The sequence below is a fragment of the Perca fluviatilis genome, chromosome 12 (assembly GCF_010015445.1).
Source record: "Perca fluviatilis chromosome 12, GENO_Pfluv_1.0, whole genome shotgun sequence".
Classification (NCBI taxonomy): domain Eukaryota; kingdom Metazoa; phylum Chordata; class Actinopteri; order Perciformes; family Percidae; genus Perca; species Perca fluviatilis.
In genome coordinates, this window is record NC_053123.1 from 30,274,589 (window position 1) to 30,288,713 (window position 14,125).

Consider the following 14,125-nt stretch of genomic DNA (forward strand, 5'->3'; position numbering starts at 1 on the left):
TCCAGTCAAAACCAAAAAGATATTCATGTAAAATTATACAAAATAGAGTAAAACGGGGAAAAGCAGCAAATCCTCACATTTGAGAAGCTGGAACCGGCCAGTGTTTGGAATTTGTGCTTGATAAATAACTTCCAACAATGAACTGATAATTGAGTTGGTGTTGATTAACTTTACGGACTAATTGATTATTGACTAATCGTTACAGTCCTAGCGCAGATACTATTATGATATTAAGTGAATCAGGTACCTGCTATGACTTGATCCATCACATTAAATACAGTTTCTCGGTCAATGTCATAAAAATGCATTGTTTCCACTACCAGTTAAATCCATTCAGTACAAGAGTCCCTGGTCTCATGTTTCCTTACATATAAATAATACAATATACACATTTTAGATTCAGACATGACCTTGGTACTCGGAATCAGCAGGAGGAAAAAAGTTTGATCAGTGCATCTCTACTTCTAGTTTTTAAAGCAGCAGTGCTAACAATGATATGTACGAGCTCATGAGCATTTATCGAAAGTCAGGTGATCGAAGACCCTGCTGGAAATTCACCGTGCGGCCTCTTTTTCCACTTTATGATGCTGCTTTTTTCTGCACCTGAAGCCAGCTGGGGTTAAATGTGCACATTTTCCATTATTCTCTACTTAAGGTGTTACGTTTAAGCCACAGCAAGTTGTTAGGAGCTCAGTGGCCAATGGACATTAGTCAAAGATGCAGCTGTGAGTGCATATGTATGAGTCCCGCTTGATGGTGGCATGCCAGGTTCCACAGTCAGTCGACTGACGCGTAAAACAATGGAGCAGCTACACAAAGCAGCTAATAGTCTTCAACGTCAAATGTGTACCTGTTCTGGCAGAGACGACTGGCTTTTTAAAGTAATTTCACTCATACACACAAACACACACACACACAATTTAATGAGAAACTAATATTTCACCATTCAAAAACACATAGCTTGTCACAGCTCAGACCCGTAAGGGATTTATATCTCGACATATTCAAAATTCCCCCTCCTCCCACACAGTCTCCCGTCATGCACACACTTCATCTCGCCCTCCCCACCCCCACTGCCTCTCCTGTCACCCCCTCCGACTCCTCTGACAAGCTGAAAGGCCACGATGAATTCTTGACATCCATGCGAGTTAATTACAATGACTGCTGGAGATGTGTAATTATCAGGACCTCGGCAAATGGAAGGCCTGTGTTTTATCCACTCACAAAAAAAGCTGGGCTTAGACCACTTCTAGACACAATGGGAGAGTTAATCCACAAGAACATGATCAATTGATTAATTGATTGATTGTTTGTAGGGCTACACAGTTAATCGCAATTGTATTGAAATAGCAATATGGACTAGTGAGTTATCCAAATCGCCGGGGAGAGGGTGTCAACCCCTTTTGAAGTATTTTGCTTCTGCAGAGACGTCCAGGCCTACCAATTTAGTCCTACAGACTAAAGAAAAAAATCTTTGTTTGGTACAGATCGTCAATAATACAAAAATGATCATTCTCTCCAATATCGTGAATCATATCGCAATCGCAATATCAGTCAAAATAATGGGAATTATTTTCAAAAATGCAGCCCTAGTTGTTTGTTGTATAAAATGTCCAAAAATGGTGAATAATGTCGATCATTGATCCCAAAAGCCCAAGATGACGTCCTCAAATGTCTTGTTTTGTCCACAACTCAAAGATATTCAGTTTACTATCACAGAGGAGTGAAAAAAACAGAAAATGTTCTCATTTAAGAAGCTGGAATCAGAGAATTTTTACTTTAAGTAGGCGACTAATCGATTCATCTTGGCAGCTCTAGATGAGTGTAAAGATAAAAGGACAATACAGAACAGATAAGCTATTTGTTCCTCTCGTCCCCACAGCAGATTCTTAAAGGGATATTTCACCGCTGGAAAGATGAATATGTATTAAATCAGGTCATTTATGTATTAGAAATGTAAAACATATTTCGAAGTAGGTGCCTTCTAGACCGAAAAAAGCTAGAAAATTTATTTTTGGCTCATGTGGATGAAAGACAACAACTCCCAGAACGCACTTGCTTCGCTTCCCTATGAGTCCACTCCCAAGCCACGCCTACCGGTTACAGACATGGACAGTGAGGCAGTCAAGTCAACTCAAATGTGTTTTGTCATTTCACCCATATACACGAAACAACGTTTCACCGTAGCTCAAGTGGTGTTATACATTTAAAATATATAAAAACGACATTATATAAAAGAAAACGACATACAAAACAGGCTACATTTAGTGCACACACATTATAGGCTCCGTAAAGTTCAGCTAACGCGTTGGTAGCGTTAGCGCTTGGTGTGATGTAAATATAAACACAGCAGTGAATTTGCGTGTAATGTAGAATGGTCGGCATTTAACAGTCACAAACTCCACCAGCGGTTAGCAGTAGTTGGATAAAAGCACCCCATTTCTGCACCAGTCCGTGTCCGTGTTAACACAGCCCACCTCCACGAGTCTTACCCGACAGAGCAGCATCTACTCTGAAGGCTATAAGGCCTGGTAGCTGGATAGCGGAGTCCGGTACACTGTTGTTCAGCCATGTTTCCACAAAAACAATAACACAGCAGTCTCTGAACTCGCGTTAGGAGTTTCGTTGAAGTTGGATGTAGTCCAGTTTGTTGTCTAATGAGCGGACACTTGCAAGCAGGATGGATGGGACAGGCGGCAGGCTAGCGTTAGCTTTCCACCTAGCTCGAGCTCCTTGCCCTCGGGCCGCATTTACGCTTTCACACACGTCGCTTTCGACGTCCCCTTACCCGGCTAGCGGCATCGGGCGACACCGCAGGCTGAGGTGAGCTGGTCTCTGTAGCAGGCGAAGCTCACGTAGCGTGTCGAGTACTCTGTCCGTAATAAAAGTTTTCCTGCATATTCTCCGATATGTACCAATGTATCCCTGGTGGTACACATGTGCGGTAGTTTGAATGCACATAATTGTTGTAAAAGAGAGAGCCTGTTTAGCTTAGCTTCAAGATGGCCGACACTCGTCTCGCATCCGCTTGTGACAGTTCCACCCCCTTTGGGCGGGTTGAAAACATGCGAACTAGCTGGCTGTAGTCCATAGCCTCTGGGCAAAAATGCCTCAGATGACGCTAAATGACGATTTTTGCGTCATCAGAGGCTTTTTTTTCCAGACCCACAATACAGAGAACTCTCGTCTCAGGGGGGCATGAGGGAGGAAAGCACGGTCATTCGAAAATACTACCGGCTTTCTACTTATACAAAGCTTAATGCTAATCGGTGAAGTATCCCTTTAAAGACAGCCCTAACAACTCACTTTGCCTTTCAAAGTCAGAGCATTTTAATGTCATGTCGACAAAAGCAGGAGCCACTATTGCCACTGTGTGTAGTGAGTGTTGTCAGGAGAGCAGAGGACTTGGAAAACCCTCAAGTGAGACCGGGGCGCTGCCTTGTTAGTGCCTCGCTTGCTGCTGCATGGTCGAATGGTCTTTTTTTTTGGCATGCTGTCACACATAACTGGTTTTGGGGAGACACTGGCTCGCCCCCGCTCGCCGACTCACACAAGCCATCGCCCTGAATAATCAACGCAGAAGGAGAGACAAACGGCCCAAACGCGATATAAGCATCTCTCACCCGCCCACCCACCCAGCATGGGCCCAACCACACGGGCTGCTCATCGCATCTGTTCACAAGACACCCTCATCAAAGAAAAAAAAGGAAGAAAAAAAAAGGTCTGTATATCCTCCCTCTCTTTCTACAGCATCACTTCAACTGCTATTGATAAGAAATAGTGTTATGATAGAGATCAGGATGAAAACAGAAACATCTGGGGAGTTGGGTAGCCTACAAAAGATTTGAGTTTGAAACTGCAACCTTTCTGGTGAGACTGGTCGACTGAAAGAGACAAACAGAGTGAAGCCTCTGTATGGACACAATGGTCACAGTGGTGCACAAAGGAACTGAAGACAGTCCCGGTCATAAAACTACAACAGTGAGCCAAATCAGCTGGAAAAAATCTCTTAACACCTTCCATTGCATGCACCCGTTAGAAAACATGTTGGTAGTCATCACAACACTGCCATCACTGGACTAAACAGAAGACCAGAATAGGCTACTGTTTATGGTTACTTCTTGCGCAGACAGGTGCACATTGTGCACGCACAGGTGTAAGAAAACGTGACCTTCTTACAGAGGATGCCACTTTGTAGATGGTCGACATATTGAAGAGACTAGATTTATTAGGCAGAGTGAAACTCTTAAAAACTTTTAAAGTTGCATCTTAGAGAGAAAAATCCTGTAGCAATCCTAAATGCAGCCTATATATATATATATATATATATATATATATATATATATATATATATATATATATATATATATATATATATATATGTTTAATATGCATGTGGCATTACATGCAGTGGGGTTTTTTTCCTCTCGTGTATGTTTTGAGAAAACAAAAAAAGGGATCATCAGAAAGCTCTCGTTTGGTACTCACGGGTGCCATCGAAGCGGGTCGCGATGGTGTCCAGGAAGGTGTTTTGTGGGGCGAGCAGACCTCTCATCACCGGCATCCTGCTCCGGGTCGACTGGGTCCTCCTGCCTCGGCGCCCCGGGGCAGCGCTTGACTCCTGCGAAGACCCGAAACTCGGCAGGAAGCGAGAGGTGCCCGGTGCGCATCCCAGCCCCTGGAGAAGCGCACCGATCCGAGATACGCGCGGTGACTCCACCTTGGCACCGCGGGGGTTGTGACCATAATCAACTAAGCAGAGAGCGAGCAATGGCTGTGGGATGCACCTGTGCACCTTCCAACGGGGGGGAAACAAATATTAAAACGCCAGTGTGAGTGTGTGAGAGTGAGTGTGTGTGTGCGTTCGCAAAAAAACAAGTGCGCTGGAGAGAGATGAGGACGGATGGAGAGAATGCAAGTTTTGATGCCGACAGCGCGTGGAGTGAATCTTATCGCTGCAAGCTCCTCCTCAACTCTCTCTCCTTCTCTCTCTCTCTCTCTCTCTCTCTCCTCTCTCTCTCTCTTTCTCTCTCCTTCTCTCGTTGCCACAACTGAGAGCAATGCAGAGTCACATGACGCCCTGCCTGTGGTGCTGTTTCCAAGTGCACGTGGAGACAAAGAGATGTTGCCGTTCCCCAGAGGTGCACCAAAAAAAAAAAAGTAGTTTGCGCGAAGCAAGACAAACGTCTATTGACATCTCGGTTAAAACAGAAACTTTACTGCGTGTTAGGATTTAGGATAAACCTTTTATTGTCATTGCAGAGAGACCCACACAACGCAATTGTGAGTGCCACAACTGAAGGTGCATTAAAGACAATAAACAAGAAAGACAATAAATAGCTAAAAACAGGAATAATTCAAGACAGAAAAACACTAAGGACGGGACAGGAAAAATGTTGCACATGGTGTATGATTATTGTAATATTATTGCTGACTGTTCTGATGGCCCATGAAAAGAAACTGTTTCTCAATCTGTTTGTTTTTATGCTCCTGTACGTCCGTCCAATGGGAAGCAGGCTGAGCAGGTGATGCCCAGGGTGGAGGTGGTCATGGGTTACAGTGTGCATTCATTCCCGAAGTTAAAAAATCAATACGGAATTGACCAGGCCTATATATACGAATTTGTAATTGAGATTTTCTAAGAGGACCATTACACATAGGAAGCCGCTCCTCTCCTCTCCTCTCCTCTCCTCTCCTCTCCTCTCCTCAGGACCACATGGCCTCGTGCAGTTCTCATTGCACAGTGGCATTCCGCCCTCTTCTGGTTACGCATCGCAATTTAAACGCACCGTGTGCCCTTTTCCATATGGAGAAGAAATATGAGCCATTATAACATTATAACCATTCATATATATATATATATATATATATATATATATATATGAATGGTATCTTAAAGTACAAGTTTACGCTCGTCATCACATTAAAAACAATTTTGTTTTTGAACCAGGACTGTGAAAAAAAAAAGAAAAAGTGTATAGATGTATCAGAAACCTGAGTGTTATTTGTATATATTTATGTCTACACAGCAGATATTGGAGGAACTGGACCTAAACGTTTTATCACTGGTTATATTTTGACTTGCTTTCTAATAAATAAAAAACTGTAGTTTAACGTTTTGGGGGCCATTTAGCCTAACTAAATCATGTTTAAAAGTTGTTTTTATTGTTATTTCAGAATTGCACATTCATCTGTTTTGTGATACCAAGCTTGCAACATTTCATAAGTGCGCCTTTCACAGCATATTACAGGTCGAAAAACTAGTCATAGTATAGATTACTTAAATGGGGTTTGATTCTTTCAGATCAGATTATGACCCGATAATGATCCAACTCGGTTTCATGGCAGTCCGTGAAATAGTCACGTAAATAAATCTATTATTATGAGACAGCACCTCATCTTGGTGAGCTATTAAAAAAACAAACATATGATAGATATTTTGTATGTTTACTCTTATTAGAGCTGATATGGTTGACTGCATATTAGCTGTAAATATGTTTTGTAAATACTATATGGAATAAAAAATATGAAAAGCACAAGCTACAGGATATTGAAGAAGAAAAAATCTTTACCATGACAGATAATTTGTAGGCCTATAGCCAAACTGACACTATCTTACTCTTATTTGAAATAGTAGCCTAAATATGAAAAGCATAAGCTAAAACCAACCCAAGACCAAACAAATCCAACAACAATGCATTAGACCTCTGCACAGGTTACAACAATCACAGGTGATCACTGATCAGGGGCGTCGGACTGGGGGGGGGGGGACGGGGACTGAGTACCCAGGGCCCTCATGTGAGGAGGGCACAAAAATATGCTAGAATGAATAGCTGTGGATGCGGGGAGGGGCCTACAGGGCCCAGAATTTTGTGCTACGCCCCTGTCACTGATTGGCTACTGCGTGTCTCTATGAGGATAGCACAAACATCTCGCATACACAAAGCTGACTATAATAAACCACAAAAAGCCACATTCAGGCAAACAAGGCACAGTCACTTTTACCTATTAGGCCTATACAAGCAGGGTTCAAAAATAACTTTTTCGTTCACCAGCCAAAAGGCTAGTGAATGTAAACATTTTACTAGCCCCTTTACTAGCCTTTCCATTGGGTTTTTTTTGGCTGGTGAGTGAAGGAAATCTACCAGCCACTAAGTGGCTGCAACTTGCATATTTTACGGGCATATTTGGCTAGAAGATGGTGCTAATTTTGAACCCTGAATACAACCACAAACAGCCGAAAGCAGAGAGAAGAGGGAGTGTTTTTGACTCACCTTTTTGAAGTCCATTAATTCTTCACAGTGGCAAAGGGTTCCAACGACGTGGCTGCATCATATCATTTCCCACCGGCCTTTGGTTGTCTGGTCCACGGGTTCTTCATCCCGGCGGTCCATCCAGGCTCCAATCAGTTTCTGCTGCAAACATTTGAAGCAGCTGCTTTTTCAAACCACTCGCTGTCAGCCACCCTACATTTTTGTATTAAAAAAACACACACACACAGAGTAGCAACATTTTAAAACCTGCTGCCTCTAACACTCCTGGTTGTTTTATTTGAATTACGTTGCTAACGTTGTGTCCTTTCATTGAAATAAAGAACAGTGATAGTGATTGTGATAGAAACAGACAGTGGTGTAGTCTAATGTATTGTAGTTGGTATACTGTAGCCTACTGTAGGCCTATACGTATATGGCCAGAACCTGCCTTTGAGGTGTGTGTGTGTGTGGGAGGGAGGGTTGAGCATCAATGACTTCATTTCCTGTATTCGGATAAACTTTTATGCACCAATTTACGGTGGAAATTAGCCTGGTTTCAGACTCTTCTCAGTTGTAACTGAGAGTGGGTCTGGGAAAGGTTCATTGACAGTTAATTTCCAAAGGGGCGTCACCAACGGACGCCACTCAAATGCCTCTGGGCGCATTGGATAGTCCTTCAACCAATCAGAGCGCTTCGGTAGCCGTCATGTTGTATGTAAAGAAAAAGCTGTTCGCCATCGCTGCGCTATCGCCGTCGCGTAAAGCCCGCCTCAACGGTTGTGATTGGTGTAAACCCCGCCTCAGCGGGTGTGATTGGTGCCTCGATTTTGGGGACATTGGAAATGGGTTTGAATGGGCTCCTCGCCAGACTGACTTGCAGAGCAAATCTAAAATTTGCCGGAAGTTCGTCAGGGTTTACCCAGGCTAGGTGGAAATACCTTTTATTTAGCCTATGTGAAGAAGAAAAACACAGATGACAATTCAAAATATATCAAAAATATAATTGAAAGTATGTTGTTGCGTGTCATTGGGCATTTTTAAGAGGGTATATGGAAATCCTGGAGCTTTCTTAGTGGGTATATACTGCATATACCATACTGTCTATGGTATACCTGCGTAGCACGTAGACTATACCACTGGAAAGACAGAAGGGGGATGACATGGAGCAAATGGCCCGGGCAGCTGGGAATCAAACCGGTGACTGCTCAGGGCATCTCTAACCACAGGTTGCCCCAGGTAGCTACTGCAGGTGTTGTGTTGAATTCTCTTTCCCTGTTACAGTTGTGGGATCTAAGCAAGTAGTTTTTACTCAAGTACTGTAGTTAGGTACACTTTTCATCCCCTTCGTATCCAGTGAAAACCATGTATGTCCGGATGTGTTGCTGTTGAATGTTTGTGATAAACTGAAGGATGGTGTGTTCCTTATGTGAAAATCCTCCTAAATAATCCATCCATCCATCCATCTTCATCCGCTTATCCGGTGTCGGGTCGCGGGGGGAGCAGCTCCAGTAGGGGACCCCAAACTTCCCTTTCCCGAGCAACATTAACCAGCTCCGACTGGGGGATCCCGAGGCGTTCCCAGGCCAGGTTGGAGATATAATCCCTCCACCTAGTCCTGGGTCTTCCCCGAGGCCTCCTCCCAGCTGGACATGCCTGGAACACCTCCCTAGGGAGGCGGCCAGGATGCATCCTTACCAGATGCCCGAACCACCTCAACTGGCTCCTTTCGACGCGAAGGAGCAGCGGCTCTACTCCGAGCTCCTCACGGATGACTGAGCTTCTCACCCTATCTCTAAGGGAGACGCCAGCCACCCTCCTGAGGAAACCCATTTCGGCCGCTTGTACCCTGGATCTCGTTCTTTCGGTCATGACCCAGTCTTCATGACCATAGGTGAGGGTAGGAACGAAAACTGACCGGTAGATCGAGAGCTTTGCCTTCTGGCTCAGCTCTCTTTTCGTCACAACGGTGCGATAAATTGAATGTAATACCGCACCCGCTGCGCCGATTCTCCGACCAATCTCCCGCTCCATTGTCCCCTCACTCGTGAACAAAACCCCAAGGTACTTAAACTCCTTCACTTGGGGTAAGGACTCATTCCCTACCTGGAGTAGGCACTCCATCGGTTTCCTGCTGAGAACCATGGCCTCAGATTTAGAGGTGCTGATCCTCATCCCAACCGCTTCACACTCGGCTGCGAACCGATCCAGTGAGTGCTGAAGGTCGCAGGCCGATGATGCCATCAGGACCACATCATCTGCAAAGAGCAGCGATGAGATCCCCAGCCCACCAAACCGCAACCCCTCCCCACCCCGACTACGCCTCGATATCCTGTCCATAAATATTACAAACAGGATTGGTGACAAAGCGCAGCCCTGGCGGAGGCCAACCCTCACCTGAAACGAGTCCGACTTACTGCCGAGAACCCGGACACAGCTCTCACTTTGGTCGTACAGAGATTGGATGGCCCTGAGAAGAGACCCCCTCACCCCATACTCCCGCAGCACCTCCCACAGTATCTCCCGGGGGACCCGGTCATAACCTACTTTCCAGATCCACAAAACACATGTAGACCGGTTGGGCATACTCCCAGGCTCCCTCCAGGATCCTTGCGAGAGTGAAGAGCTGGTCCGTTGTTCCACGACCAGGACGGAATCCGCATTGTTCCTCTTCAATCTGAGGTTCGACTATCAGCCGAACCCTCCTTTCCAGCACCTTGGAGTAGACTTTACCAGGGAGGCTGAGAAGTGTGATACCCCTGTAATTGGCACACACCCTCTGGTCCCCCTTTTTAAAAAGGGGAACCACCACCCCGGTCTGCCACTCCTTTGGCACTGTCCCAGACTTCCACGCAATGTTGAAGAGGCGTGTCAACCAGGACAGCCCCTCCACACCCAGAGCCTTTTCTGAACGGATCTCATCAATCCCAGGGGCTTTGCCACTGTGGAGTTGTTTGCCTACATCAGTGACCTCCACCTGGGAAATTGACAATGATCCCCCATCATCCTCCAGCTCTGCCTCTACCATAGAGGACGTATTAGTCGGATTCAGGAGTTCCTCAAAGTGCTCCTTCCACCGCCCTATTACCTCCTCAGTTGAGGTCAACAGTGTCCCATCCTTACTGTACACAGCTTGGATAGTACCCCGCTTCCCCCTCCTGAGGTGGCGAACAGTTTTCCAGAAGCACTTTGGTGCCGACCGAAAGTCCTTCTCCAAGTCTTCTCCAAACTTCTCCCACACCCGCTGCTTTGCCTCTTTCACGGCAGAGGCTGCAGCCCTTCTGGCCCTTCGGTACCCTGCAACTGCCTGCAACATATCCCGGAAAGACTCCTTCTTCAGTCGGACGGGTTCCCTGACCACCGGTGTCCACCACGGTGTTCGTGGGTTACCGCCCCTTGAGGCACCTAAGACCCTAAGACCACAGCTCCTCGCCGCAGCTTCAGCAATGGAAACTTTGAACATTGTCCACTCGGGTTCAATGCCCCCAGCCTCCACAGGGATGCACGAAAAGCTCCGCCGGAGGTGTGAGTTGAAAGTCTGTCGGACAGGGGCCTCCTCCAGACGTTCCCAATTTACCCGCACTACACGTTTGGGCTTACCAGGTCTGTCCAGAGTCTTCCCCCACCCCCTGACCCAACTCACCACCAGATGGTGATCAGTTGACAGCTCCGCCCCTCTCTTCACCCGACTGTCCAAAACATACGGCCTCAGATCAGATGAAACGATTATAAAATCGATCATTGACCTTTGGCCTAGGGTGCTCTGGTACCAAGTACACTTATGAGCATCCCTATGTTCGAACATGGTGTTCGTTATAGACAATCCATGACTAGCACAGAAGTCCAACAACAAACAACCACTCTGGTTTAGATCAGGGAGGCCGTTCCTCCCAATCACGCCTCTCCATGTGTCTCCATCATTGCCCACGTGCGCGTTGAAGTCCGCCAGCAGAACAATGGAGTCCCCCACTGGAGCCCCATGCAGGACTCCAGTCAAGGTCTCCAAGAAGGCCGAATACTCCGAACTCCTGTTTGGTGCATATGCACAAACAACAGTCAGAGTTTTCCCCCACAACCCCGCCGGCTAGGGGGGAGGCGACCCTCTCGTCCACCGGGTAAAACTCAAAAACGCGGCGCTCAGCCAGGAGCTTGTTAGTATCCCCACACCCGCCCGGCACCTCACACCCTGGGCAACTCCGGAGAAGAAAAGAGTCCAACCCCTATCCAGGAGTATGGTTCCAGAACCGAGACTGTGCGTAGAGGTAAGCCCCACCAGATCTAACCGGTAGCGCTCCACCTCCCGCACCAGTTCCGGCTCCTTCCCCCACAGAGAGGTGACATTCCATGTCCCCAGAGCCAGCCTCTGCTGCCCGGGTCTGGTCCGTCGAGGCCCCTGACCTTCACTGCCACCCGTGTAGCAGCGCACCCGACCCCAGCGGTTCCTCCCACAGGTGGTGGGCCCATGGGATGGAGAGGGAGTTGCCACGTTGCTTCTTCGGGCTGTGCCCGACCGGGCTCCGTGGCAAACCCGGCCACCAGGCGCTCGCTGACGAGCCCGCCATCTGGGCCTGGCTCCAGATGGGGGCCCCGGGCTTCCTCCGGGCAGGGTAAATTCACCTCTTCTACGTTGTTTCATAGGGTTTTTGAACCATTCTTTGTCTGGCCCCTCCCCTGAGACCACTTTGCCTTGGGAGACCCTACCAGGAGCACACAGCTCCAGACAACACAGCCCTCAGGTTCATAGGGACACACAAACCTCTCCACCACGATAAGGTGATGGTTCCCAGAGAGGAACCGCACCTCCTAAATAAAGTCTTTAAAAAGCTTCTCGGATCAGCTGGAAAATGCATCATCGCAAAGCTGAAAACAGCTGTTTTTCGGACACCATGAACAGTTTTTAAACTTTTTAGAGCTATAGGTGGTTCTCACAGGACAGCGACACTACCAAGATATATTGATCTTACAGAATATGATGCATTGCTGAATAAACTACCCAACAGTATATAAAGGAATTAAAAATAAAACCGTAAAATGCAACACACACAGAGAACATTTCACAACACTCCCATGTTGACTGCATCATCCCGGAAGGCAAACCGTAGGGGGGGTCCAGTGATGTCCTGCAGGTGGTTTAACACCAGCCTCTTGATGGATTTAAAAACCATAGATGCAGGGGTGTAGTACTATTTGTTTAAGTACTGCAACGCACCTATTACGCGCTTAAATTGTGGCTCATATCGAAGGTTATAACCACTGTTCTTATGGTGGCAAGTCTACATTCATCAATCAACTATAAATATAAAGTGAAAGGATGTTATTCTGTCCTTTCATCTTATCTTACTATAGACTGAGGAAAAGAATTTCATTCACTTTGCGGCTCAAAGGCTACCGCTGACAGATACCGGCAACTTTTAAAGTGGAATGTGCTCTTGCATGTTACTGATTGAATCAATCAATACACCCTAATTCAATTCAATTCATTTTTATTTATAGTATCAAATCATAACAAGAGTTATCTCAAGACACTTTACAGATAGAGTAGGTCTAGACCACGCTCTATAATTACTGCTGCTGACAAGTATGGCTGCTGGATCAATGTGCTTCACTTGAGTTTGTTGGTGGCTGTCGATCCCTGTCATAATCCCACCAGCCATTTTGGAAATTGAAAAAACGTCCATATTACCCAAATTCTGGTAAGCTACATCGGCGGTGTTGCCTTGGAAATGACAACATCCGGTCTCAGAATACGAATAAAACAGGGCTTTTTTCGTTTCTGTTTTCTAGAGATTTTACTTTTTGTTATGTGAAATAGAAAATGAAAAACAAAGCACATTTTTAATTTAATTCATCCCCTATTGACCATTAAAAGGAAAAAACGCCTTGTATTTCAATTCTAAATGTTGTATTTTGAAACAAAAATTTGTTTTTTTAATACCCGTTTATGAAAGGAAAATCAAATGACCAAAAGACTCCATAGCGGTGGGGGGTAGGGTGTCTACCAGCAAATCTTTGCCCTGGGGCCCAGAGATGGGAAGTAACGAAGTACAAATACTTCGTTACTGTACTTAAGTAGATTTTTCGGATATTTCTACTTTACTTTACTATTTTTTTTTTGTGGCGACTTTTTACTTTTACTCCTTACATTTTAACACGAATATCTGTACTTTCTACTCCTTACATTTTAAAAATGGGCTCGTTACTTTAGTTTTGTACAAGAGGTCGTAATGTCGGTGAATAGCGCGGACACGCGCCTCACACCGCGAGCGGGCGCGTGCGCCACACAGAAGAAAGTGAGAAAAAAGAGAGAGAGACTGCTGTCCGGAGGATAATCAGTTGAGATCGTGTGTGTGCGTCCTTGAGAACTGTAAGTCGTATAACTTCTGTTGTCAGTTCATTTAAGCCTGTTGTTGTATTATTAGTCTGTAGTTCTTCACAGTTAAAGTAGGTTAGCTAGAGATTTAGTTGTTTGTGTTCTTCACCTGTTAGCTAGGTTTCACGTTGCTTGTAAAGCATCAAAAGAGAGAAGTTGTCTCTGTCCGTGTTTTACAGACACACCTGGGGGGGAGGGAGGGCGGGCGAAGTTGGAAACCAGTATCAGCTTTAAATACGGTCCTAATCTAGTCCTTAACAAGTTTCAAATAATTTCACTGGAGTTACCGTTATTATTTTTCACGTGATCAATACCGAATTCAATCTAATTGGATGGGAATATACTGTAGGCTACGTTACATGTAACGCGCCACTACAAGACGACTCGACAGATTCGGCCGCATTCTGCATTCATTTGCGGCAAATAATTGCAGCTTGATGGTGGTAACGTTAGCACTAGTAGTATGGACGGCGACATGATTGAAAATGAAGAAAACAGAGATCCC

At 45.7% G+C, this 14,125-nt stretch overlaps 1 protein-coding gene across 1 annotated transcript in view; it reads right to left on the minus strand.

Moving 5' to 3' along the window:
• Positions 1-4,942, minus strand: part of kcnh3 (potassium voltage-gated channel, subfamily H (eag-related), member 3) — a 177,619-nt gene extending 172,677 nt beyond the window's left edge. The window contains exon 1 of the mRNA XM_039818142.1: positions 4,489-4,942. Within this exon, the coding sequence (XP_039674076.1) occupies positions 4,489-4,564 (76 nt within the window). The 5' untranslated portion in view covers positions 4,565-4,942. The remainder of the gene's footprint in view (positions 1-4,488) is intronic.
• Positions 4,943-14,125: the final 9,183 nt, after the last annotated feature.